Source organism: Lupinus angustifolius, chromosome LG10 (genome assembly GCF_001865875.1).
Source record: "Lupinus angustifolius cultivar Tanjil chromosome LG10, LupAngTanjil_v1.0, whole genome shotgun sequence".
Lineage (NCBI taxonomy): Eukaryota > Viridiplantae > Streptophyta > Magnoliopsida > Fabales > Fabaceae > Lupinus > Lupinus angustifolius.
In genome coordinates this window covers 15,268,520-15,294,691 of record NC_032018.1, presented here as the reverse complement: position 1 = coordinate 15,294,691, position 26,172 = coordinate 15,268,520, and the positions used below count along the sequence as shown (strand labels likewise).

The window sequence follows — 26,172 nt, the reverse complement described above, 5'->3', positions numbered from 1 at the left end:
TAGGAAGTAGTGGTTACCGTTTTTGCTTTCAGTTTCCACGTGAGTGTAGTGTTCACATTTAACCTTCCATGGCTTCAATTCATTTCCTTCTTTCACAAAATCAACCTTCATTATTATTATTATCATCAAAATTGCTTCATCATTCTCCTCTTCTTTCATCACATAGACACTGCATTCATCCACGTGTCTCCCTCACAATTTCCAACCAATCACAACAACGACTAGGTATGTTCTAATGTCATCTTTTAAATAATAAATTGCATTTACCGCAATTGCCGATATTGTGACCACAATTGCAGCTGCGAAGTACAATTTAAAACACTCGACATTAATTTTGTTGTCGAGATTGTCCTATTGGCAATCTCGATGTGTTTGGTCCATGAGATTTTAAAAACATTAATTTCATCCGTTGACTTTGCACATTATTAATATAAAAAAGTTATATAATTCTCTCATTCGCATTACTGGACCTTACTTACGAGTATCGAGTAAGATTTTATAAAATTAATGTAAAAAGTGATGAATGATATCAAATTAAATATGTCCTTGAGATTGTAATACTCACATTGTTGATGAATTTGGTCCTTGGATTATAAGAATTGATTGATAATGTGTAAGTTTTAAAACTAAATTGACAATTTTTACAATGTCATAGAAGAAATTGATGAATTTCAATCTTAGGGGCCAAATTGATAGAAAAAGGTGTGAACTAGTAGTAGTAATACACTTGAAAGTAATTGAGTCTCTAAACTAATGGAGTGTTTTGGCATTGCAGATTCTAAAACTGAAGTGTCTGATGTTCCACTTTTATCTTGCTCAGAGGTAGATAGATACATTTCTCCTCACTATTTTTTATTTTCCATTTCGCATTGCCAATTTTACTTGCCAACTGTTGTAAGTTTATTTTAAATTGCGGTTGTGATTACAATTACGGTTATGTTTCTTTTATCTCAATTGTGGAAAAAGTGCGGCCCATGCAATTATAATTACGGCCAAGATATGGTTTTAGAGACCCAGAATCAAATATTACGGCCACAATTATGCTAGCGGATCACAATTTAAAACTGTTACTGAGTATACTATGTTAGCAGTAATTTAAATCACAAAAATAATTATTTTAAATGAGCAATTCTTGTGTTACTAATGATTTCATTTTGCTGTTGTTGTTGCATGAATAAGGCCATTGAAAGGTTGAAAACATTTAGAGAAAGCATAAAAGGTAAGCAGCAATACCTTGCCATGTATTCTAGCATTTTCGGTGGGATAACAACGGATCCAGCTGCTATGGTTATTCCTATGGATGACCACATGGTCCACAGGGGTCACGGTGTCTTCGATACGGCAGCAATAATCGACGGGTTAGTGAACATGATACAACCTTAGCATATGCAGTTTAGTACTAAATATATAATGTTATGAAGTATGATTGTTTATAATAATGACCTATGGAAATGTCTTGTTTTTAAGTATCCCTAAACTTTAGCTTACTACATTCTAAAGTGGTCACATGTTGTATTTTGTGCATTGCAGATACTTATATGAGCTAGATCAACACCTTGATCGCTTTTTAAGGTCAGCATCCTTGTCTAAAATAGATCCTCCATTTGATCGCGGAAGCATACGAAAAATACTCATACAAACTGTAAGTGCTTCCAAGTGTAGAAAAGGATCACTTAGATATTGGCTCTCAGCAGGACCTGGTGATTTTCAGCTATCTCCATCTGGCTGCCACCAATCAAGTCTTTATGCAATTGTAATACAGGATCTGTTACCAGCACCACTTAATTCGAGGGGCGTTAAAGTAGTTACTTCATCTATCCCCATTAAACCACCCCAGTTTGCAACCGCGAAGAGTGTGAATTACCTTCCAAATGTGCTCTCGAAGGTGGAGGCTGAAGAAGTCGGTGCATTTGCAGGGATTTGGCTTGATAGTGATGGGTTTGTTGCTGAAGGGCCTAATATGAATGTTGCTTTTGTCACTAAACAGAAGGAGCTTATAATGCCTCACTTTGACAAAATTCTAAGTGGCTGCACGGCTAAGAGAGTTTTAACCCTTGCCGAGTGTTTGGTGAAGGAGGGTAAGCTTCAGGGTATAAGGGTGAGAAACGTAACCGTGGATGAAGGGAAGAAAGCAGATGAAATGATGCTTATTGGCAGTGGAATTCTTATTTACCCTGTAGTGCAGTGGGATGAGCAGGTTATAGGAGATGGTGAGTGTTTTTACTACTTTAATATCTACACTTAAGTAAAAAGCTATTCAATTTCTTAAAAATCAATATCCGTTTGGTAAGGCTTGAGTTCACTGAATTAACAGACACAGCTTCTTAAAGGAGCTTATATGTGATGCTTCTTTAAATTTGCAACTAGACTGCATATCCTTTCCTGTTAGCATCTTTTTAACAGATGCTGTTCATTTTACCGAGGGCTTGTTGAGATGCTGGTAGTTATAGCAGGTATTTGATTTTTCTTCTATGTTGGTTATATATTCAGGGAAGTCTAGGATCTTTCACTGATTAGAGTGGTAGGTTCATGGTTGTTTCTCCTTTGCTTCATATTTGATGTTGCATTGACAATTAGATCATTCTACAGAATCCCCATTTTTGCATTACTACATTGATTTCCCTCCAGAAAAGATTGTATCTGCAACAATTTTATGCATTTGGTTCTTAGTCCTTTGTGGCGTATACTTTGTCATGAATAGCCCTGGTTTGTTGTTTGTTTGAAGATCTTTTTAACAAGCCATATTTCAATCATTAATAGATTTAATTTTTCTCATGTTTTGGGTGTTGATTACTTTCAGTGTGCATTTCTTGTATGCATATAAGCTAAGTTGGATGGATACAAGTATGAGTGGTACCAGTGCCATTATGGGCACTGATACACGCGAAGTTTCTGAAAACTGCGGTATAGGTCTATGAGTATGAGAAGATATATTATATAGAAATATACAAATATGAACAACAAAGTAATTAAATCATAAGTACAATATACATAATATTCTGACTGCAAGATGTCAACAGAAATCTATAGTCTTTCGAGTAAGCAAAAATATCTGAAGTCACTATCTAAAAGGGAGCAAAGTAGAAGTTTGCTTATCATCAAATCGAAAAACTTCACAACAAATGTTGGTGTTTTGTATGAATTGATGTTGGTTTGTACTTGAGTTCTATCAGATACCTACTCATCAAGTGAGTATTGGGTAAGTAAACATACCTACCTAACAAGTAGTCATACCGAATATATTCCCAGTATCGAAACCATTTTGGTTTACTCATGCATCATAGCATATAGGCCTTTTAACTTATGCACTCTTGATTTCTAGTTTGTATTAGAGCTTCAGGGGTCGGTTATGTCATCTCTTAACTCATTAACAAATAGAATGTTCTTTACTCGACCTTTTCACGAACTGATTGATTTTGCCATACATTCCTTGCAGGTAAAGAAGGTCCTGTAACTGAGGCTCTCTTCAATCTAATAGTCGAGGACATGAAGTCAGGCCCCTCAACTGTTCGTATACCTGTTTCTTATTGACCAAGCTTCATACCCTTTTCTACATTTTGTGATGAAGCTTCATCTGAAACATACAATTTGCACCTACTGCTGCTAGGGTGCCATGTAACTTAACTTCATTTCTCATTGGTTTGTAAAGTCTGTGATGTTATTAGAATTTGTATTCAGATGGAAATTTGACTCATTTTCTTTCCCTATATCATGATAATCTTTAAATTGCTGATGCTAGCATCAATGTGCTTCTAGTTTGTTTGTGCAAAATTTTCTCCGATATGAGTTACTACCCCTTGATAGCTTACACTACCCGAAATATCTGACTACATTTGCCAACTGAAATGTAATATTACTACCGAAATTGCGTTGTGCATTCAAAACAGCCATAAGAAGACACGATCCGATGCAGATACTACCCCAAACACCAGTAAAAAAAGAATTTGACAAAACAAGATGTCCTTTCAAAAGGAGTGAAAGATGGGTGGGGGAGGATGACAGATAAAACTTACAAAACTCATCTTCTTTTGAATATTTTATATCACAAATTTGCATATAATTTTTATTTTATGATTTTTTAAACTACATGCATAAAATAACCTCCCCAAATAATCTACATGAATTTATTTTCACCAAAGTTTCCTCAATAATAATAATAACATCTCAAAATTTATCATACTGGCTGCAAAAACAATTATAAAACTAATCTGGTTGCACATCAAAGTCATTTATCCAACTATTAATGTAAGTATTCTAACTTTTACTGCATTCATCCATCTGAAAAGCCTTCTTCTAAGACAGAGGATAAGTTATTTGGGTACCTTGTTGACTAAAAATTATGGTTGTTATATTGTTCCTTTCTCTATGCATCCATTTACTTTTTCAGATTCTTCCTGTTATTTTTATTTTATTTTTACAAATTCACCTTCTAAGTTGTAAAACTTACACAATGTTATCCTATTTGTAGAAAATGATGCAAATTCACTGTTTGTAGAAAATGGCCACAAGTTCTATTTGAACAATATTAACAACCACACCAAAAACACTCATAATAAGAGGGTTCTCTAGAGAATCCTTCAAAAGCATTCCCTTACAAGACACTGAACAATGTTGTCATAAACATATAGGTTTGTAAACATTGTTCCCACTTCAGTAACATAGAAAAGAAAACAATTGAAATGAGAACAGAAAATATTAAAATAAAAGAAACTGTTATTTATTTTGGCAAGATAAGTTTATTACATTGCAAAAGTTTTATAGTACTTTGTTTGAAAAATTTAATCCAATTTTCTCATGCAAAATTCATGATAAGGCTCTTAAACCAAGCTTTAGTGTAACATAAGAAAACGAGGGTAAACTCTTAGAAGAATACATGTATGCGGTCTCACCATCACAAACGAAAATATTGTTTCCAGGATTTTAACTCGTAAACAAAGGTTATAACATAAACAATTTTATCGTTGCGCTAAAGCTCGTACTATATCTTCGGGTTACAATCTTGATGCACTTTAGCTAATACCCCCACACTTTCTTGCTTAATACTCAAAACTAATCTAGAAGTCTTATCCTTCATTTTGCATCATTAACTCTAGCCTGTATATATGTGTAAGACTACAATAAAACCCTTTCCTTTCACATATCTAAATACAACAAAATAATTTTACACAACCTTACAACATAGCTCTGCAATATTATAATTTCTCTGCTTTATTGTGTACTAAAAATTAATCTAGGAAGAAGGTAACTCCCTGTAATCATATTGCTCATCTGCATTGCTTGCTGAAGCATCAAGTTCTTCGGCGCGATCAGGTCCATAAGCCCGACAAACAGCAAGAAAGTAGAGGAAGTTAATTGAGCCTAAGAAAGTGAGTAATGCATAATAGTAATTGAGGTGGCCCTGGTTAATGTTAGTTGTTAACCAACTCACATTCCCTCCTATGCTACTCACCTTGTCCACAGTGTTCACCACAACACTCCCTACTACATCGGCAGCCGCAAGTCCGAGCGTGAAAATCGCCATCGCGAAACTAGACATGCTCTTCGGGAAGTAAGAGTAGAAAAACTCGACCTGCCCAACTGGGTAGAAAGCCTCAGCGATTCCAAGCATAACAAACTCCGGAACCAGCCATAAGGCTGACATGTTAATAATAGCATCAGGTTGGTACTCAAACCCTTCTTCGATAGCTGCATTTCGTCTCATTGTTTCAACTATACAGGATGTTGCTTTAGCTGCAATTATAAATAACAATCCGATCCCCATTCGAACTTTGGAACTGAATCCTCTAGGCTGGCCTGTATATTTTGCGACTAGGGGTACCATTATACGGTCGTATAGTGGGATGACTATTGATAAAGTCACAATCATGATTGTAGTGAATGATCCTGACGGAATCTTGAAATTACCGAATAACCTACGATCCATGGTGTTTGCTTGAAGAGTGGAGAATGAGCCTTGGGACACCATCATAAAGATGCTTGTGGACCACATCGGAAGGACTCTAAGCAATTTCTTTAGTGACTCCACCTGTCCTACCGTGCATAGGCTCCACGGGTCTGAAGCCGATCCATCCGGATTTAAGTCTCTTGTCGGATTTCTTATTATGCAAGCTTTATTCAAGAACCTATAAAAGGGAGAGCAGTTAGTTAATTCACTCTCAGAATAATCGATTAGCAAAATATATGATATGAAACTGTCTAAATGATGAAATTACAATGCATTCCCTGAAGATCAGAATTTATCAAAAGAAAATCAAAACATTCATATGTGAAGAAATCAGACATAACAAACAGCCTAAAAAAAGGTTAATAAATCATTGCAGTTTCTCAATAGTATTTAATGAGAAAAAATATCCGAGAAGTGAAATTAAGAGGAAATTTGATGCTTCATGCAAATATGAACAGCTTAATCACATGAGAAAGCATAATCAGAGAAGTACCTTAGGTTACCTGTAGGGACGAGCACCTCCGGATTGTGGCCTTGATAATACTGATCGGAGATGCATTCTGAAAGATTAATTTTTCTGTTTTTCGTAGCTGCAACAACTACTTGTACAAAACCAGCAAGTAAGCTACCCTTTGCTTTCACTTTGACATAGTATGGTGAACCAATAATGAAACTGAAAGCCGATATTAACATGAGAATTGCAGGCACCCCAAACCCGATCTTCCAACCGAGGTTTTCTTGAATGTACACAATTGTGCTGAATGCAACAAGGGTTGAAGCTCCTATTGAGGTATAATACCAATTGAAGTAGCTATTCAAAAGCCTCTGATTACCCGAGTTTTCTTTAATCGACAGTTGATCTGCTCCAAAGGCGATGGAACAAGGCCTAACGCAGCCCGCTCCAATTGAAATTAGTCCTAAGGAAAGGAACAAAACTGCAAGTTGGGCCGCTGTAGCCGAGTTACAAACATTGTTGTGTGATTCACAGAAAGGTCTTAGCTCCGGGATCATGGCAGTTAACCACAAAATGGTTAAACCCTGTGGTGATAAGAAATATTAGAGCAGCATTAGTTAGGTAACATAACAAAAATAGTCATTTATCTCATGTTTTCTTAAAATAGATTCCCTACATTTCCTTTAGATTAATGCGATATTACAGTTGTGGTAGTTATCATGATCAATGCAACATAATGGCAATCGTAACCACAGTTTAACCAATTTGGATTCTCTTTCGAGATTGGTCACTTTGATTACTTTCGACCATTTTAAAGTATGATCGACCATTCTTGAAGTCAATTGATCAAGACCAATCTTGTGGACAATTGAACAATCATAACACAAGTGCAAAATCATTAAAATCCGAATATGGTCAATTGAGTTCATGAACTGGTCGATCATATTTCATTCGCCGAAACTCATAAACCTCTATAATTAGAGAATCCAAACCCAAAATTTAACACTATTTAAAGAACAATATCCTAGGAAGTAAATATAGGGTAGCCTAGTGTACGAGACTATCAATATACACAACCTTACTCCTGTAAGCGGAGAGACTGTTTCCAGTATTTGAACCTGTAACCTCGTGATCACTAAGCAATAAATATGTTGATGGAAAAGTAAAGAAGATTGGATTGATGGAACTTACAAGAAGGCTAGAGATGGAACCAATGAAAATGACAAGGAAGCGACCCAAATAAGCATCAGAAAGGAAGGCACCAAAGATGGATAAGATATTGGATATGGCAGACCAAGTATAGAGAAGGTTTGTTGCATTAACAATAGCCATATTATAATCATTCTTCAAGTACAATATCATGTTTGGCATAATTCCATAGCTTGCAACCTTCTCCAAACACTCATTTACTGAATTCAAAACATGTTTCAAAAATCAAAAAGGTGGTAAAATATGATATAATCATATATACATCATGCAAAAAAAAAAAATACAAGATTGAGCACAGTTACATGATTCACGATTGTTGATCAGTATGACTCATAAGCTATTATGTTTCTATTCATTAGGCAATAAAAAACCAATATGTTATATTTCTATTCACCTACTATGTTAGAGCACTTATGTGATTCATTATGCCATTCAGGTACGAATTTATTTTTTCTGCGCCAGTTTTCTTTTTCATGTTGTATAAATTATGTGTTTTGTTGAAGAATAAAACTATGCACTTTTGCTTACTACATAACCAATAACGATACTAGTTTCGGTTATCATTTCTACATTACTATTACAAAGACTTCTGCTATATGAAACCTATCACGTGATATGTTAGACCCGATAATTGATATACTGGCTAAACGAGGGAACCATGTAACTATATATTAGAGTGTATACCTATGATGAAGGGCATGGTCCTTAAGCCACCCTTTGTAGGTGTAGATGATAAAGAAGAGATGCCATTTTCTTCCATAACCTTCACATCTGTAGAAGAATGTTCCATTATTTTCTTCTATCCTTGCTTGCTCCTTTAGACTTTGGTATGAGTGTTTCATTATTGTGACAAAGACTTAGATATATGGATCTTACTCTTAAATATGGAGACATCTTTTTCATATATAATATACATGTTTTAGCATACTCATATCTTGGAAAATACTTTTACTTTGGAATATGTATATTTTATGTTACCAAAAAAAAGAAGAAATATGTGTACATAAAGTCTCTTAGGAACCATGTGATATATGTCTTATTTCTTAGGTAATAATATGAATTTAAATGTTATATATGAAAAATTATTGTCTAGAGAGTTGGCCTTATTATATAGTAGATTTTTTTATTCAAATATTATTATCTTCATATAAAAATATTTTTGTCTAAAAAAGTAAACTTTCTTTACTTTTATTCAAATTGAACACATTAGCGGTGTATTATATAGTTAGTACATCATCCAACATTCATTAATACTACTTTTTTAAGAGTCGATAAAAGATAATTGATAGATGATGCAATAATTCTGTATAAAATTCATACGCCGTTAGTGCATACATTTTCTCTCATAATTAAAACTCATTAATTTTATTTATATACAATATTTAAAGATCATTTTTAAATGGGTTATTTTATACATACCAGAAGTCCTTTAATTATTTTATACCCATGAAAGGATTAATAAACCTATATTATATAGCTATCACTATTGGGGATGTGATTATGTCATTTATATAATTGCATTTTAAATGAGCGTGGTTCTCGTGGTATGAGGCTTCTAAATCAAATCATTATTTTATTTTAATGTCAGAACATATGGCCTTAGAGTTTGAGATTTTATCTACATTTAATTTTCTATGTATCACATCAAAATAGTGAACCTCCATAGTAGAATAAAATATTTAAGGTGCTTCATTTTCAAGACAAAAAATAGGGTTGTGTGCATAGAGTAGTGTTAGTGTGGTTTTTCATGCTATACCAAACTAAACTAAATCGATTCAATTTATCATAGCAGATAATTTATTAAAAATAATTTGTGTAAGATATTTGAGGTCTAAAAAGTTTTTATTAATTGCATAATTAATCTTATCATGTGTAGTCAAAACTCAATAAATACTTCGGGCATGTGGAAAATCCTCTTTGAACGGGAGCATATCTGTTGTCTCACACTTTTTGTCATTTCAGGTACCATGTGTTTGTGATTGGTCAGGACAACATATGTGTACTCCTTTGAACTAGAGAAAAGTGCGGAGAAAAGTGAAGACAACAAGTTAGTTTAATGTATCATCTCAGTCTTGACATGTTTCCCTTTTGGCTCATAAATTCACTTGTGTCACTGTTGAGATTAATTATCCCGTAAGGTAATTATAACATTGTGAACATATAATATTATAGTCATAGATTTAGTTGAGTCATTATTATTAAGCTATAATATGTTGAAGAAGCTACCCAAAAAGCTATGATGACATGTAGGATGACTCAGAAGAGAGCTCATCCAATGAGGAAGGAATGGAGTATGCTCACACAGTAACAATTGTTACTCACAATGATTGTGATGAAGATGTAGGGTTGAAAATCGAGTTGAACTATGCCCAACTCAATTTATCTCAATAAGGATTTACTTAATTTAAAACGAGTTATATTTCCAACTCGAATTTAGCTCGGTTGAAGTTCAGGAAATGTTCAGTTTAGCTTGTTAACTAAAATTGGTTTAGTGCATCAAAAATCCGTAAAGTGTTTAGTTCAATTCGTCAATTTGAATAATGATTATGTATTCAAAATATATATATATATATATATATATACATACATATATATATATAAGTCAGTCTATGAACCTAATAAGTCGAACTCTATTTGGCTCGTTTATTTAACGAGTTTAACTTTTAGCTCAAATGTGAATCGTTTAGGTTATGAATCAAATTTATCGAGCTAAATGACAAATCAAATTTATTGAGCTAAATGACAAATCAAATTCCGAACATATATCAAGTTGATTTTGTTTATTATCTGCTTACAAAAATGTATCCAACTTTCAACAATCTGATCCTCCTACGCATAAAGAACTTGAATCGGCTTTTGAGAATCACTTTTCTAACTCAAATACTAATTAAAAAATATATCAAGCTTAAGTGCTATTGTCTTGCAAGAACAAGACAAGTTAAGAGAAGCAAGAAATAATCCAAGTCAAAAGAATTGAGAGGTTTGAAGTTGAACTCCAAGCTTTCTGAGTTTTTTTTTTTTTGGTTTCCCACAAGTATCCTCGCACTGGAGGCAATCATGTCCGAACCGAGAACATCCACAGGTACGTGGGGCTAACTCTCCCAGCGGACATTTTTTTTCCATTTTTCTGAGTTTGTAAAGCTCAAAAGGGTTCAGTCTTATAAAGAGTTTTCTGATCAACCTGGTATTTTTTTTAACATAAATAGTGTTCTTAAAACAAAGTTGATTTGCTAATACAAGATATAGCTATGTTTATTGCTCTTCAACATAAGACTAATATCAAACAAGGGAAGCTAATCCCAAACCCTGAGTTTTCCACCTTAATTGTGCATATCAAACTACATTCAAGAAATGTAAACTTCTATCTCTTTTTCGGTACGGAAATAATTACTTTCGGTATGCGTGACTATCCCTCCCAACAAGTGTCACTCACAGGAATCGAACCCTTGACATCTTGGTCTTTCTAGGTATCTAGCGGAGTCTTACACCACCTAAATTGTGCATGTCAAATTACATACAAGAAAAGGGGTAGAAGTTTCCATTTGATTAAACAGACACAGTATTTAGATTTGTTGGATTAATCATTTATAAAAAATGTTAAATAATGTTTTTAATTTCAATTACAACAAGCCTTGTCACCATAGAAGCAGAAACAAAAATTCTGAAAAATGGCATGCTATGTATAAATGTGTACTTGAAGTGTATTAAACTTCAAGTGCAAACTCATAAAATCTGGAGGTTTTAGCAATAATTGACAATTAGCTATCTACAACCTTTCAGCAAGTATGAAGTAGGACCTGAGAAGCTCAAAGCTGAGGAGGATTTGCTGTTATCACCCTTGCCCGGCGTTCCACATTCGCTGAAGTCAAGTACTCGCCGCTCCATCTGAAAACAAAAATTACGCTATTCAGCTAGAATAGAAACTACAATAACAACAACCAAGCCTTTTTATCCTATTAGGTAGGGTCGGCTACATAGATCGAACGATGCCATAATGTTCTATCATAAACTATGTACATTGACAAAGCAAGAGACAAACAAACTCTAGCGTAGAAGTAAAGATTAGGGATAATATCATATCACAAGAGTAGAAACTAATGGTAAAAAAAGAAAATGCAAGAACTCACCAGCAAAAAATGATATATTCAAATACATTGAGTTTAGCAGGTTTGGTTTCCAATGTTTCTAGTTATTTATTCCTTAACAAGTACACTTAGGGCACTAGTTAGCAAGACCCTAAGCACAATTAAGAAATTCCTTTCCTACTCTTGATAACAAGTTTTTGTCATGTAATGAAAAACCGAACCATGTTGCGAAGAGAAGGGAAGGAAGCATGGACAAAACAAATGGGAAATGAAATATATTGGCAGCAGTGCTATGAAAATCGAGCTTTACCAAAGAATTTATAGCCAATTGAGAATTGTTTCCAGCCTGTTTGCGCGGATCATTATTTTCATGGTTCCCATCCTTGTTTCCAGTTGCATCCTTCTTCAACGCCTTAGGAGTTTCATTTCCCAAAATCTCCTGAGCATTGGCATATGTGGCAGCAGTTTGTTCGCTGACTTGTTTCATCAACCCGATTGCATCATAGCTTCTATCACCCGGGCTAATGAAATACCCAAAATCCTGTATACAAGTTTACTGTTTTTAGTACGGTGGCAAAACTAGAATCTTGTTCAAGATCAAGACAGTGATTATCCAACAGAACCTACAGTAGTACCTCAATTGTAATTTCGGTAGCAAATCTGGGACTGGACAGAAAAGTGTTGAAGAGCCATGGAGATTTCCACGCAGAAGGTGATTCAAGGCTTTTCCGGAAAGGTGTTGAACCAAATCTGTCACCAATTAAGCAAACGTCAAAATCATACTTTTGTCAATAGAAACAATAAAAAATTTGGATTTTTAGGTGTAGCACTAAGAGAAACAATTGCCAGAGAAACATAATCTAATGTTTCATTGCCAAAACAACTCAGTAGCATTAACTACAAGCACAGAAAATAAAAGGACAAATGAAAGATGGCATGCAGCAAAAATAAAAAGATAAGAATATGTAATTTAGGCCCCGTTTGTTTCAGCTTAGAAAATAAGTTATTTTAGATGGTGTAAAATAGGTGATTTATTTTTTTATAAATTATGTGGTTGGTTAAAATTAAAGAATCAAGTTTATTGTTCTAGTTTTCTGTCATGTTTTCTCTCTTCTAATTCGCGCAATTATAATCTAATGCTACCCAAAGTAGATTATTAGATTCCGAATATTGGAAAAATCTTGCACAAACATGTTTCACCATCTTATAAGTGCTTTTTAAAAAAAAAAGTGATTTTGTTGAAAAATGCTCAAGAGAATATTACATGTTACTAGTTTCAAAAGGGCCATCATTTCTGGTTTGATCCCCTGAATTCTCCCCTGGGGCTGATGAACAGACAGATTGTACACAAGTAACAGCAACTGAAAGTCTGTCATGCTCCTTTGCACGAACACAAGGAGAGTCAACATTTGAGCATGGATTTTCAGAAGATAATTTCAAAGGGATGCTCTGATTCGGAGCTTTTTCCGAACTGTTATTGTCCAATTTCTTGGGAGTTCTAGCACTTGAATCCAGAACAATGTCTGACTTAAAACCAGCTTGATCAGGAGAATACAATAACCTGTCATTTATATCATGTTCAACCAGAACTCCAGAAGGTTGGTGCACCTGGAAAAAAAGAACAGAGAAGTAGTTTAGCAAACGAGAGAGGTACATTTTTTGCAAATTCCAGATAACAAAACCCAGTTCTTACAATCTCAGCAACAGTGGCAGCACCAACGACGATCTTCATTTTAGCATCAATGTCAAGAGGTCGCTTCTTAATTTCATTCTGAGAATTACAGCCAACGGTATCATTTTCTGACTTCATTTTGTCCAAAATTGCAGATTTCATTTTCTCCTCCACTCGTTCCCCTTTAAAGGCTGGTCCATAATTTTCTTTACCATCATCAACTGACACACTAGAGTTCCTATTCTGCAATGCAGTTGGAGAAAGCAAAACTGCTTCTGAAGTCTCATTGCCGTTAAAGATGCCTTCAAAGCTGGGAAAAGTTTTGGTCAACGTGGCTGTCATGTCAGTCTCAAGCTTCTTGCTAATTCTTTTATTTGATAGTGGTGATAACAGACTACGGCGACGTTTCTTTAATATGGACGGTGTGCCTGTGAAAGTTTTGGCTGCACTTTTCAACAATGCATCTGGGCTATCATCACGAGAGGGTGAGTTCCACAACCTGAAAGGTGTTAGACAGTTCATTGATGACATCATAAACTGGCGGATACCAAAGGGACTAAATTCTTGCTGCATATCAGCCCCAGATTGTACAAGATCACAGCTGAAGAAAGGAATATCCAAGCTAGGAAACCGAGGAGGCTCATAACATAGAGCTCCTGCATCCTCCTTTTTTATACGTGCGGTTGGATTTTCATCTGTTGGATAACAAGTTTGCATAGAATCTGATGCAAATCCGAAACTCTTTACAGGGACCAACTTTGAAGTATCCTTCACAATATCTGGTGACTCTTGCATTACTTCCTTATCTATATCATAAACACGAGGAGAACTTGACATGTCATTGGCATAAACGAAATTATCAGGTGCCCCAGAAACAATCTGCTGATCCTCAGGCCCAAATAATTGATCGGCACGGGCAGTATAGACCAGACAGTGACCACTAGCAGAAAGTACTGGTGGAACTGATTGGGAGGATGAAGTATTAAAAGTACAAAAACACGGAGGACAACTTTGCTGTGAAGTTGAGGTTCCACTGGTTTCAGGCATACGGATATCACATGACTGGCAAAGAAATGAAGTATATCCAGAAAAGTTGACAAAATCTACACCTTTATTATCTCCGGAGCAAAAACATGCATCATTCGCTGCCTCTGAGAAAAAGACTCTGCCACATGTATCATCAGATATCAGCTCTGGTCTGACAGAATCTGTAGAAGTATGTCCCGTGGATGTGGAAACACCTAAACTCACTGAAGTTTGAAATGGATTATAGTCACAGATTTCATGAGGAGCATTGCAATCTCTTTGCAATTGGGAGGATTCCTGCATCAAGCCCTCTGATGAGATATTGGTGAAGGAATGAAAATTAATTTGACAATCCTCACTGATGGGATTTCCGACTTCAAGTGAGAATTTCCGATCAATAAATTGAGAAGTGTGAGTATCTTGGCGAACATTGTCTGAACAGCATGCTTGACACGAACCATGATCCTTTCCATGACTACAATCTTCATTTCGTCTATAATCCTCTCTAGTTTGTAAGCCAGCATCGCTCATCTCTATTGCCAATGGAAAATGACCAGCATTAGCTGACTCACTACATTCTGGAACTTCCTCTCCTTCTGTCTGCTTCGAACCATTATCATCTCCACACTGCAAGCTCGAAGAGGCTAAAACCATTGATTGATTTGAATTTCCCACATGAAGTACAGATTGGAATTGATTAAGCAAGCCTGACGCGAAGTAAGAATCCAATTTCTTTTTGACAGAACTGTGCCAGTGATTTTTAATAGCATTGTCTGTCCTGTTTCAACAGAAGCACAAGTATTATGATGAAAGAATTTGCATCCCCGAGTAGAAAAAATTATCAAATTTTATCAGAATACTGTAATTATAATTTAACACTGAGTTTGTCACCTTTCTCGCACCGGAAGCTGCAGTACTTTAGATAACCAAACCGCACACCAATCATCAGTGAATAAGAAATATAATTACCTTCCAGGCAAGAACTTCGTTAATTCCGCCCATTTGTTCCCATAAATCTGATGAGCGTGTATTAGAGCCAACTCCTCTTCCTGCGTCCATGCTTCCTTGTTTATAGCAGGATTAAGATGATTATGCCACCTAATAAGTTTTCACAAATTATACTAAAATGAAGACATACCCTCCAATATGATTTTATGGATAGGAAGACACCATGATAAATGTAAGGACATTATTCCACCAAGCAAACTTTTGAATAGAAAACATTTTTTCTGGCTTACGAACGAACAGAACCAGTAAAAATCCAATAGCCATACCTTTCTCTACATTGCTTACCAATACGTCCAGGTAAATGTTGTGCAATAGTAGACCATTTTTTAGGGCCATATTTGTTCACCAATTCAATAATTACTTCATCTTCCTGGTTGAATTAGGATAAGACAGGTGAGTTCATATCGGCTATCTAATACCTAACTACAGTGTTGATACAATCCAAGGTAACATCATGAAAACTTCAACATGCAAAAATAAGATTAAAAGAAACAATAATAGAAGAAATTACCTCTTTAGACCATGGACCTTTGATAAGCTCGGGATTTAGAACTTTCTGCCACCTATGTAGGCATTGTACATCAGTTCTATCCTTGAAACACTCAGCTGCAAACACATGATAGGCAATTAGACGAGTTACAAAACTACATATTGCAAAATGAAGTTGCATATTACGAAATGCTTAAGATGGTTAACACAAGCACAACAAAGAACCTATGCAAGAGACAAGCTAAACACATAAGAGTAGAACCTCAACTAATTTAGAGGACCGTAAAATACGAATTTTATGTCTTTGATTTTAGAAAGTTAAGAAGGAAAATCAGCTCAGTTAAGCATTAAATGCCAAACTGCAGAGAACTCTTTAAAAAAATATAACTTAAATAAACAATGATAGATGCAGTGGATCATGACCAGTTTCAAATGTACTGAATATCGATACCGTTAATACCTATTTTTTTCCAATTCTTTCCTTTCAATTGTTGAACAGCCTTTCTCAAGATATCATCCTGCATAAGATAAAAACTCATTGATATAATGTGTAATAATTTTATGCATAATTATTATCATAAAATTTATATTATGCAAATTAAAGGGAGAAAAAGGAAACCCTGTAACATCCAACACTCTAATTCCAACATTATATAAAAAATATTAGACACAGGACCAAGGTAGAGATAAATTGTAATTTTTTTAAAAATAATATCTAGAATCAATTTAAGTTAAAAATACAATTATTGAAATAAATAACATAAAAAAAGGCAATGAAGGTGCTTAGTTTACAGGGTGCATACATATTATTTTATTCACAACCCATCCTCCCTTTTGGGGTTTTCAGCAGGAAACATACAAAACTGTTAGATTAGTTTTTATTGATATATATTCCCCATGAATTTCCTTGAAGATGTGACTAGTTAAATCAAATACTCTAATTGCATTACTATATCAAAAAAATTAAAACAAGGCCAAGGTAGATATAAATTGTAAAAACGGGTATATCAAAAACTCTAATTGCACTATTATATCAAAACATAATAAAATGGCCAAGGTATATATAAATTGTAAAATGATGTTAACAAACTTCAGAAAGATTAAAAATGTTCAAGTATCTGAACAATAACCTCCTCAGGTGTCCAATGCCCTATTGTAGAGCGCCTTGTAGGGCCAGAAGTCCTCCTACATATAGATATTTTATGATTAGCACAAACTAACTTAACCTCATTCTCAATTCCTCAAAAAGGTATTAATTATGATCTATTGCAAAATTAGAGAAAAACTTGACATTATTGCTTTAAGGGAAACAACAACAAGCCTTAGCACACAAGGTGGAATCGGGTATGTGAATCGAACGATGTCATAATACTCTCTCATAAATCAAGTCCATTGACATAGCATTGATCGCAAAATCTTTCCTAATTGTTTTGCCTGTGATTTTTCTTAGCCTCCCTCTACCTCTAGAAATTGGACTAACCTTCATTTGACCTACTTTCCTTGTTGGAGCTTCTAACGTTCTCCTCCACACATGCCCAAACCACGTAAGGCGTGATTCTACCATCTTTTCTACAATAGGAGTTACCCTTATTTTCTCCCTAATGCATCAATTCCTAATTGTATCTTATCTAGTGTGTCCATTCCTCCAACGCAATATTCTCATCTTTACTACATTAACTTCCTTCTCTTGTTTACATCATAGTTACATGATATGTAGTACCGGTTTTGTTGCACGGTACCAAGTTCTATGCGGTTCATCAATTTTCACATTATTACGAAACTTCCGTTATGACGAACCTGGCATGTGGTACGCGGTGCGTAGGCTGAATGAGGGAACCATGTAATTATGGATGACATTTTGCCACCCAACATTCATTCTTATATCATTGAGGGTCTTATAGTTCTATGGCAAAATTTCCTCTTAAGCTTGAGCACCACCTTTCAATCACATATGACAGTTGATGCACTCCGCCATTGCATCTATCCCACTTCAATTCTATGGTTCACATCTCCCTTAAATCTAGTGACTTGTGGTATGTTATAATCTCCAATCTTCACCTCTACAATAATTTTTGTCTGCCTCTTGTTAAACAAACTTACACTACATATACTCCATCTTACTTCGACTTACACAGGAAAAAGGTACTAGAATAAAGTGGACATTCATTGAAATGAAACATCTCTCCTAATCTCCCAATCCCACAGAACTCATTCATCCACATTCCAAATGTTATAGAAGGTTAAGGACAAATTCAAAAGAAACAAATGCATTGTATTATAGTGAAAGATAATGTTATCTACAATTACCCATGTAATGCTCTAGTTTTCTGAACACCGTCTATGGGCTGATCAGATGGGACGGGGATTTTCCGGTCACTGTCCATAGCTTCTTGGCAGACAAGTAAAAAAGCATACCCCAATTCCCACTCTGCTGCAAATCTCTCCTATGTTGCTTCTCCAAATCATTATAGTCCCTTTAAGGAACCATAGAACCAAACACCTTCACAAAAGAAATAAACACAAAGATGAGGATACAAATTTTCTTCAACTTAAAAGTACTGAATACAAATAGTTCATTCCTAAGAATGAAAATGTACTTCCCAAAAGTTTTTTGGTACTACCAAGGGTATCCCTCGCCCTTTCTTGGGTAAGGAACTAATCTCTTTCGGGGTGCATGGTTCCCTCCAACAAGTGTCACTCCCAGAAATCGAACCACCTTTTGGTCATCCTGAGGATCTACCAGGGTAGTCTTATACCTTATACCAACACTTTGTTGCTATGTACTTCCCAATTTAGTCCCTAAGAAATGAAAATTCTCAAAAAACACAACCGGGGTCTAAATTAAGGGCATTTTTCTTAGGTATTAACTCAATTAACAATTCAACAATAAAAACTAAAAAAAGGCAACTAATAATATTCTTGAACCCTAACAATGGAACACTAACCAAAACCCATTTCGCTTCAAAACAATTACTTTAGCTATGATATGATAACCCAAATACCTTAATTACAAAAGGGTAATAAAATTGAAATGATTGTTGTTATTAAAAGTAACAAACCATGATTTCATTCAAATAAGGAAAAGTGAAATAACAAAATTGAAATTGAGCATTAAAGAATGAAGATAGAGTCACCAAAACAGTGTGCATTTGCAGATCCGAATGAGAGAAAGGATCTGAAAAAAATGCACTGTGCAACGATCACAAGAGAGAGAGACGTTGGAGTTAGTGTTCTTTGTTTTTCATATATTCAAAAAAGTGTTCAATGGTAAAATTTAATATTTGTTGCTATTTTGTATTAATTTAAAATCTATATATTCCTAAAGTTTTTTTACATTATAAGTACTAGCGTGCCCCTCGGCATGGCCGGTCGACCCACATTCTTATTTTTTGATATAAGTGTATAAATATAAAAAATGAAACATATAAATTCAATAGAAAATGTAAATTTAAGAGTATAAGATGTAATAATTGATATGATATACATAAAACTTTTATAAATTTCTCGGGCATCTAATAATCATTATTGAGTTGTAGGATATATTTTTTTCATGTGCTATTGTTTTATTTTTGAGTTGAGAAAGAGATAAGATAAAAAAGAATGTGTGGATAAGTAATAATATATTAATGAAAAAATGTGGAAGTTTCCATTAAGGATAAAAATGAATTTTAAAAATTATACCATGGTGGTTATTACTTGTTTTGACTTTATTAATAGTATAAAATATAAATATCATTTATGATTAATTTACATTAATCAACGATGGTTAATGATTAACATACATATGAATAGTAGATGATTTATTAATTGTATAAAAAATACTTACACTATAAATGTATATAATATTAAATTCATTTTATTTTGGTAATGTAAGTGTATCATTAAGTTTTAATTTGTTCCTTTTTTTGGTATTTCTAAAACAATTTATTTGTCATTGGTACTTGAGGTTAAAATTCATCTTAATGCTATCAATTTCCAAATCTATTACCTATATAATAAAAAAAACTCTCTCATGACATGTGTCAATCTCTCAAGCCTTCATGACATGTATCAATCTCTCAATGACATGTATCAATCTCTCAAGAACTCCCTCATGACATGTGTCAATCTCTCAACCCTCATGACATGTGTCAATCTCTCAAGCCCTCATGACATGTGATTTATTTAAAAATAAAAGGAATATGATTACCTATACAATATTAAAATATAATGTTACTATAGCAATATTAAAATAATAATATGAATCATAACATATTGTTTGTAGCTATTTTAGAGTTAAATAATATTATTTTTATACTAATCTTATTTTAGAATCAAATAATAATGAAATTATAAATTTATTGATGATTTTTTTGATTAATAGGATACTACTAACTATATCATGTTATGTATGTGTAAAAAACAATGTTGAGAAAGTCGAGCAAGATGTTAAACCAGAAGAGGTTCCGTATTAAGTTTATCCGATTTAAACAGTTAAACCGTATGGTCTGACCGTATGATTTTATATATAATTAATAATTTTTAACAATATGAATACACTGGTAACGTATATGGCTTTAACCATGCGAATGCACGAGCAACATACATATTCTTAATCATAAATGCACATGTAATATGTGTTCTTAATCATGCGGAAAAAATATCGTCCCGTGCAAATGCACGGGTAACTTGTATCGTCCATGCATATGCACGGGTAACTTGCTAGTTAATATTGAAAAAGGAAGTCATAAAAATTGACATTGAAAAAGGAAATCAAATAGAGAAAATAGTAGTAAACTTGGGTCTTGAAAATCACAATAAAAAACTGACACAAAAAAATGAAACTGACACAAAAAAAATGAAACTGACCAAGATTCCTAATAAATAGCATAACAGAACAAAAAATAAAATAACAAATAAATATCTATTAACTTATTTTCAGAGATGGGCATTTTACTATTTTTTGAATAATCAGGTATCTCATCATCTAAGATATTTTTTCAAGAATATGTGGCTGTCTTTTCAAATAAATATCGTTTAAATAAATTGAACTTTTTGATATTTGACCTATTTCGATACCTAAAAATCTAGTAATATCTTTTATATATATATATATATGAACTTCACATGGAGTTAACTAAATCACATTTGCCAACAACAAATATCACTACAAAACAAACATTTATTTTCATATAGTACATTTGTGTCATTGTAAAATGATTAATACAAAAGAATATTCTAGCTTATACAAAACAAATATATAATAATATTCACCTTCCCAATTTCCTAAACCAAGTATCTTTAAAATATATGTGGTATCAACCATACTTGCATAGGTTATCAAATCCCATATATTCATTATTCTCAATCTTTTTTACCATAGCTACAATGCCAACTCCACCTACCAAATGCATGAAAAAACATTTCAGAATTAATTAATGTGCATAAAACCATACCAAATTAAATGAGAATTGTAAGGTCTACCTAGTGTGATGGCACTGATAAATATTGTAAATGCTAGTATAAATATGATAAGTGATGCTCTCCCAAATAGGATTATCAACTTTCTCACAATATGTTGTCCTACCAATGCTGCAATAGTAGCCACTAGAGTCAAGTATATAGCTGTCCAACAATCAACAAAATGCATAGGTTAGAGACGATAAGGTACCGAGTAAAATATCAACTTAATCCTTATGATCGATACCACTAGTTAATTGGATTTACGAGATTAGAAAAATGTTAATCTGATTTCCGACTTTGTAGACTATAGATTAATTTGGTCTTTCACTTTGTAAATTACAAGTTATTTCTAAATTTAAACACTTGTCATGTCAAGGAACCAAATCGAAACTTTTGTCATGTCAGAGATCAAATTGACTAATGTTGTCAATTTCAATAACCAATATAACATTTCACCCTTTAACTATGAATGATGTGCATAATTGTTAGAAAAAATGACCAATTTAGTCATAAATGTAACTAATATGAGGTTAAGGAAACTATCAAAACTATAATATTGTGGCTACAATTACGACTGTAATTTAACACTCGATTTTATCACACTTGCAGAAATGTTCTATAATTGAAATATAAAAACAATTAGCTAACTAGAAAATTTCAAGCACAAACCATAAGGGACTGGAAAACGTTTGAGCAGGTAGTATTCTACAACAGACATGGATGAGGAGAAGGTCATAGCAAAGGTAGCTGTGGCACTTGAAACCTGTACACACAAAATCACCATTAATCCGGTTAATGTGACAGCTACAAACACCGATATGTCAAGGTTTTGGCCCTTTGGGAGTCACCAAAAAATGTACCGCGGCCATAATTGTGGCAGCATCGACCGTAAATACCCGCAATTGTCCGAAAGTTAAGGTTTTCAAAATTTCTAAAACCGCTACCAAAATCGTTATTTAAAAAACAATCTTCAATAACCTATATATATGTATCCTCTGCAGCAGTTGTTAATTTTGTCTTCTGATTAGTCAATTTCATATGAGATTGACTAATTGATAAACTTAAATAAGGATGAAACCAAAATTGATTAGTGACAATGGATTTTATGATTGATTAATTGAACACAAGAATAACCAATTATTGGTATAAAAAATTGGCCTTAGAGAGCTCCAAAGAGCTTCAGATCCTAACACATTTTTCTTTTCCCATCTTCTTAAAATGCTTACAATCCATATCGGCACGAGTTCTGGTGTGTGGCACCCGATTCTACCTGATTCGTCACTTTTTTCATTATTATTACAAGACTTCTTTTATAAGAAAACCAGTATGTGGTAAGCTGAATCTAGTACACGACAAAAAGGCTAAACGAGAGAATCATGTAACTATCGGCAGAACTACGACTCGAATTTATAATGCTGCAATTAAAACACACCTGAGGTGGGACTCCCAACTCCAGAAATAGGGGTCCCATAATGAATCCTCCACCTAGTCCTAACAAGCCACCAACTATTCCAGCAAGTACTCCTAATAAACAATATATAACTAACTGAAGAACACTATAATTTCCACCTCCATTTTCTATGGAAGAAATCATTCTCCTTCCATTATACAAAGAAACTGCTTCATAAGTTGATACTCCAACTGAAATTGGAATCTGCATAACATGAAAAGAATCATGCTTCAAACAGTTTCTATGAAAAGAATCATATTTTTCACAACAATTAAGAACTAGTTATACAATATTTGAAATCATGGTTATGGATTCAAGGAAAAAGTGAAAAAGTTGTAATGTCTTATTCTGAATGAGACTATAACCGATGCGAATGTTTAGCGTTATACTGCTCCTAGACTCGCTACTAGCAGCGCTTATATGATTTTATTCAACTATTTTCCATGTAACTTTTTGTACTTTTAATCGATTATTTGCCGATAAAAAAAAAACTGCAGAGTTGGATTACCTGTAACAAGTTTAGTACCCAATATGGTGTTGAGCAGTTGGCAGTTTGGATCTGTTGTCAATTGGAGATTATTAGAGTCAAGTTAGATAAATTCAAGGTTTTAAAAATTGAAGTTGCCGATGGAATATTGCGATTTAGGCAGTCTCCACAACTACATCGTGACAGCAATTGCAACTGCCTCGGTCGTATTCTCCCACTTTTGCCTGCAATTGTGATGAACACGACATAACCGCGCAACCGTGGCCTCACTTGCAATTGCAACCAAAGATAGATTCTTTGATAAAAACTATTCTAAGGAAGAAAATACAAAATAGGAAATAGAAGACCTTGGAAACTTGTAGTGCAAGGAATGCAACCCAAACAAAAACCAATAGTCCAAACTCCTTCCAATATACATTTTCAAGAACTGTGACCTGAAATTGTCCCAAATTACATATGAAAACAACTCTATCCATATGAACTTACTAGAGTAATACACTAACCTCATGTTTCTCTTTCTCATTTGCAATGCCATTGTTAGGTCCACTAGGAATTGGTCTGTATTCTACTTCACCACTAGAATCTGTCAATGAGAAAATTTCATACACTCTAACAAAAAGAAAAATGTTCCGATGGTGACATTTGGTGTCATATTACTTTCCGTACAGACCAATGTTTTGTTGATGAACATGATTTATGATAGAATATTACAGCGTCGCTCGATTCATATAGCCCAGCCCCGCATGGTAGGATAAAGGCTTGGTTGTTCTTGTTGTGTTATCTTCCATGCCACTTCTTTTAGTGGAACCAAGATATCCGACTTTTTTTAATCGCGTGCCCAACTCAATTATGTTTATAAACTTACAACAAATATAAGATAGAACTACACATAAAGAAAGTTTCTGAACTTACCATTTGATTCTAGTCTCCTAGCTGCTTCCTAGAAAACAAGAGAGATTCAAACATTTAGCAATGAACTTTTTCAGTATTAAGAAGTAAAGTTCATGATTAAGAAGAATCAAAACATTCCTCATAACTACTTAAATTATTTGAAAACCTTCATAAGTGAGTAGTTATGTTACTCAATTAATTTATATAGACAAAGTGAATAAGCAATGAAAATAATATAAATGTGTAAAGTGAATAAGACCTTTTTCATTATGGTTTCCTTTTGCCATGTTTCAACACCCTTAAAGAATGCTTTTGTTGAAGTTCCTGCAATCCAACAAAATCAGCAAAAGATGTAACAAAAACAAAAGTGACTAACTAACTAACCAACCAAAGTCGCGAATCGTTACCGAAAAAGAGAACAATAAGCAGTATAGTGACCATCCAATCTGGAAAAACAAGGTTGAAGATCACTCCAATGCTAATACCAAGCATGAGCATTGGTTGAATGAGTAGAGCCAAATCATAGTCAATGATAGGCATATTCAATGTTGGATGCCTTAGTTTAAGGTTATAGTAAACAGTTGATAAAGCTGCACCCATTATCATACCTGAAAAAACACAACATTCTTATTTTCTCTTTTATGTCAAAGGATGTTACATTGTTACTATAGTATACTAAGTTTCTATTAACTTAGCTTGCATAGGAAGAAACAATTATCATTTGTTTTCTTTGACTATTTTCTGTATCATTTTTTACAAGAGTATATAGAACTATAGATACTGAATAAGCTAACAAATGTAATGACATACATTTTGAGAGAGCTGTGGCTGATTTTGGATCAAACCCAATAACAAGACTAAGAGTAGGAACGAATATGCCGCCGCCACCAACACCACCTACACTGCCGAAAGCAGCCCCGCAAAAACCAATAATGGTACCAAAAACAATTTGCCACCCAAATACCATATCCTGCACAAGTAACATCCAATATCACTACTTTTCCTTACCATGCTATCTAGAGACAACAACAGTATAGAGCAGTGTTTCAAATTGTTGACAGTATCATCTGACGTGGCCATAATATTGCGGTTGTGATGACCACTGCAATTGTATCACACTACAATTCTGGTGTGACACTGAATCACAATGATGCAGTCGTATTTGGCCACAACATAATCGTATCGGACCACATTTGAAATTACTAGAATCAAAGTAATTACTACAGAGACCATAATCGGACCGTAATTGCAATTTAAAACATTAGTATAGGTATTGACAAAGCAAGATGACAACAATCCACTCTGCTGCATCAGAACCACTTTTTTAGCCAATGCCACACCCATAAAGGCATTATTTTTTGACATACAATACAATGTTGTACAAATAAACCAAAGTTGTTAAATTTTGACATACAATACAATGTTGTTGTACAAATAACAAAGTTGTTCGATTTTGTCTCGAGTTTTGAGTTCGAAAGCCGAAAAAGAATTGTAGAAGGAACAACATACCGGCCAGATATGATGATAATCTGAATCTCCAGGTTGCCACAAGAAATCCACAACTCTGGTAAGGAAACTACTTTCATGTATCTGTTTTTCATTTAACATGTTTTCTCCTTCCACCTTCATTAGTATTCCTCCTCTATGGCCCGAAACAATCACGAATCTCGATCCGAAATATATCATTATCATCACCATTACCATCATCATCATACGCATCGATCTCATTTTATTTATTTATTCTAAGTCACTTCCACTTTGTCTTCAAAAGAAATGTTTTGTATGTATCTTCAACAGCAAGTAATCTTCACATTCACATTAAAATGATCAAACTTGTTCTAAGAGAACACAGACATCACAAAAAATGAAAGAGAGGTATTGTAATATTGATGGGTGTCTAATCCACTAACAAATATACAAATATAGCTGAGAGTAATTGAAACTTTGACTTAGTATAATATTTACGGGTCGAAAATTTCTTACACCATTAGATTAATGTATTTAATGTATCGACG

At 34.0% G+C, this 26,172-nt stretch overlaps 4 protein-coding genes across 8 annotated transcripts; 1 reads left to right on the top strand and 3 right to left on the bottom strand.

Annotated features, from left to right (window-relative positions):
- LOC109358224 (D-amino-acid transaminase, chloroplastic-like) lies at positions 1-25,439 on the top strand. Of its 2 annotated transcripts, XM_019602328.1 has the most exons (8): positions 1-225; positions 776-822; positions 1,180-1,358; positions 1,531-2,210; positions 3,437-3,559; positions 11,656-11,659; positions 22,597-22,606; positions 25,428-25,439. In XM_019602328.1, the coding sequence occupies exons 1-5, from the start codon at positions 69-71 to the stop codon at positions 3,529-3,531; spliced, it is 1,158 nt and encodes a 385-aa protein (XP_019457873.1). In that variant the 5' UTR covers positions 1-68; the 3' UTR covers positions 3,532-3,559; positions 11,656-11,659; positions 22,597-22,606; positions 25,428-25,439. The 2 variants fall into 2 exon arrangements, with proteins under 2 accessions (XP_019457873.1, XP_019457872.1); XM_019602327.1 differs by lacking the exons at positions 11,656-11,659; positions 22,597-22,606; positions 25,428-25,439 and having other exon boundaries at positions 3,437-3,793.
- On the bottom strand, positions 4,923-8,459 carry LOC109358222 (protein NRT1/ PTR FAMILY 1.2-like). Of its 2 annotated transcripts, XR_002108932.1 has the most exons (5): positions 8,292-8,459; positions 7,590-7,807; positions 6,438-6,982; positions 5,089-6,122; positions 4,923-5,054 (listed from the first exon to the last, which is right to left on the bottom strand). XR_002108932.1 is itself a non-coding variant. In XM_019602325.1 (4 exons), exons 1-4 carry the CDS (start codon positions 8,395-8,397, stop codon positions 5,231-5,233), a joined length of 1,761 nt encoding a protein of 586 aa, XP_019457870.1. In that variant the 5' UTR covers positions 8,398-8,459; the 3' UTR covers positions 4,923-5,230. The 2 variants fall into 2 exon arrangements, 1 of the variants encoding a protein (XP_019457870.1); XM_019602325.1 differs by having other exon boundaries at positions 4,923-6,122.
- LOC109358220 (myb-related protein 3R-1-like) lies at positions 11,205-19,138 on the bottom strand. Of its 3 annotated transcripts, none has more exons than XM_019602322.1 (14): positions 19,022-19,138; positions 18,195-18,387; positions 17,018-17,072; positions 16,348-16,405; positions 15,910-16,004; positions 15,665-15,768; positions 15,360-15,488; positions 13,386-15,168; positions 13,149-13,300; positions 12,957-13,115; positions 12,328-12,442; positions 12,003-12,233; positions 11,355-11,492; positions 11,205-11,303 (listed from the first exon to the last, which is right to left on the bottom strand). In XM_019602322.1, the coding sequence occupies exons 2-13, from the start codon at positions 18,269-18,271 to the stop codon at positions 11,370-11,372; spliced, it is 3,081 nt and encodes a 1,026-aa protein (XP_019457867.1). In that variant the 5' UTR covers positions 18,272-18,387; positions 19,022-19,138; the 3' UTR covers positions 11,205-11,303; positions 11,355-11,369. The 3 variants fall into 3 exon arrangements, with proteins under 3 accessions (XP_019457867.1, XP_019457868.1, XP_019457866.1); XM_019602323.1 differs by having other exon boundaries at positions 12,957-13,300; positions 13,386-14,908; positions 14,945-15,168; XM_019602321.1 differs by having other exon boundaries at positions 12,957-13,300.
- On the bottom strand, positions 21,074-26,042 carry LOC109358223. The gene is made up of 12 exons (XM_019602326.1): positions 25,667-26,042; positions 24,968-25,127; positions 24,565-24,765; positions 24,417-24,481; positions 24,179-24,206; positions 23,770-23,849; positions 23,614-23,700; positions 23,288-23,338; positions 22,762-22,983; positions 21,999-22,092; positions 21,351-21,491; positions 21,074-21,267 (listed from the first exon to the last, which is right to left on the bottom strand). The coding sequence occupies exons 1-12, from the start codon at positions 25,883-25,885 to the stop codon at positions 21,185-21,187; spliced, it is 1,431 nt and encodes a 476-aa protein (XP_019457871.1). The 5' UTR covers positions 25,886-26,042; the 3' UTR covers positions 21,074-21,184.

Bases quoted from the DNA above. Each gene is read 5' to 3' on its own strand.
- LOC109358223 (XM_019602326.1), bottom strand. From the start codon at position 25,885: ATGAGATCGATGCGTATGATGATGATGGTAATGGTGATGATAATGATA. The intron at 25,128-25,666 runs GTATGTTGTTCC...TTACTTGTGCAG, and splicing joins ATTATCATCATATCTGGCCG to GATATGGTATTTGGGTGGCA. The intron at 22,093-22,761 runs GTGTGTTTTAAT...TTGTGTGTACAG, and splicing joins AGTTGGGAGTCCCACCTCAG to GTTTCAAGTGCCACAGCTAC.
- LOC109358224 (XM_019602328.1), top strand. From the start codon at position 69: ATGGCTTCAATTCATTTCCTTCTTTCACAAAATCAACCTTCATTATTA. The intron at 823-1,179 runs GTAGATAGATAC...TGCATGAATAAG, and splicing joins CACTTTTATCTTGCTCAGAG to GCCATTGAAAGGTTGAAAAC. The intron at 2,211-3,436 runs GTGAGTGTTTTT...CATTCCTTGCAG, and splicing joins TGAGCAGGTTATAGGAGATG to GTAAAGAAGGTCCTGTAACT.
- LOC109358220 (XM_019602321.1), bottom strand. From the start codon at position 18,271: ATGGACAGTGACCGGAAAATCCCCGTCCCATCTGATCAGCCCATAGAC. The intron at 13,301-13,385 runs GTAAGAACTGGG...CTTTTTTTCCAG, and splicing joins CTGCCACTGTTGCTGAGATT to GTGCACCAACCTTCTGGAGT. The intron at 12,443-12,956 runs GTAATATTCTCT...AATTGGTGACAG, and splicing joins CCTTTTGAAACTAGTAACAT to ATTTGGTTCAACACCTTTCC.
- LOC109358222 (XM_019602325.1), bottom strand. From the start codon at position 8,397: ATGGAACATTCTTCTACAGATGTGAAGGTTATGGAAGAAAATGGCATC. The intron at 7,808-8,291 runs GTATACACTCTA...TTTTGAATTCAG, and splicing joins GACCATGCCCTTCATCATAG to TAAATGAGTGTTTGGAGAAG. The intron at 6,123-6,437 runs GTACTTCTCTGA...TCCCTTTTATAG, and splicing joins GTCCCTACAGGTAACCTAAG to GTTCTTGAATAAAGCTTGCA.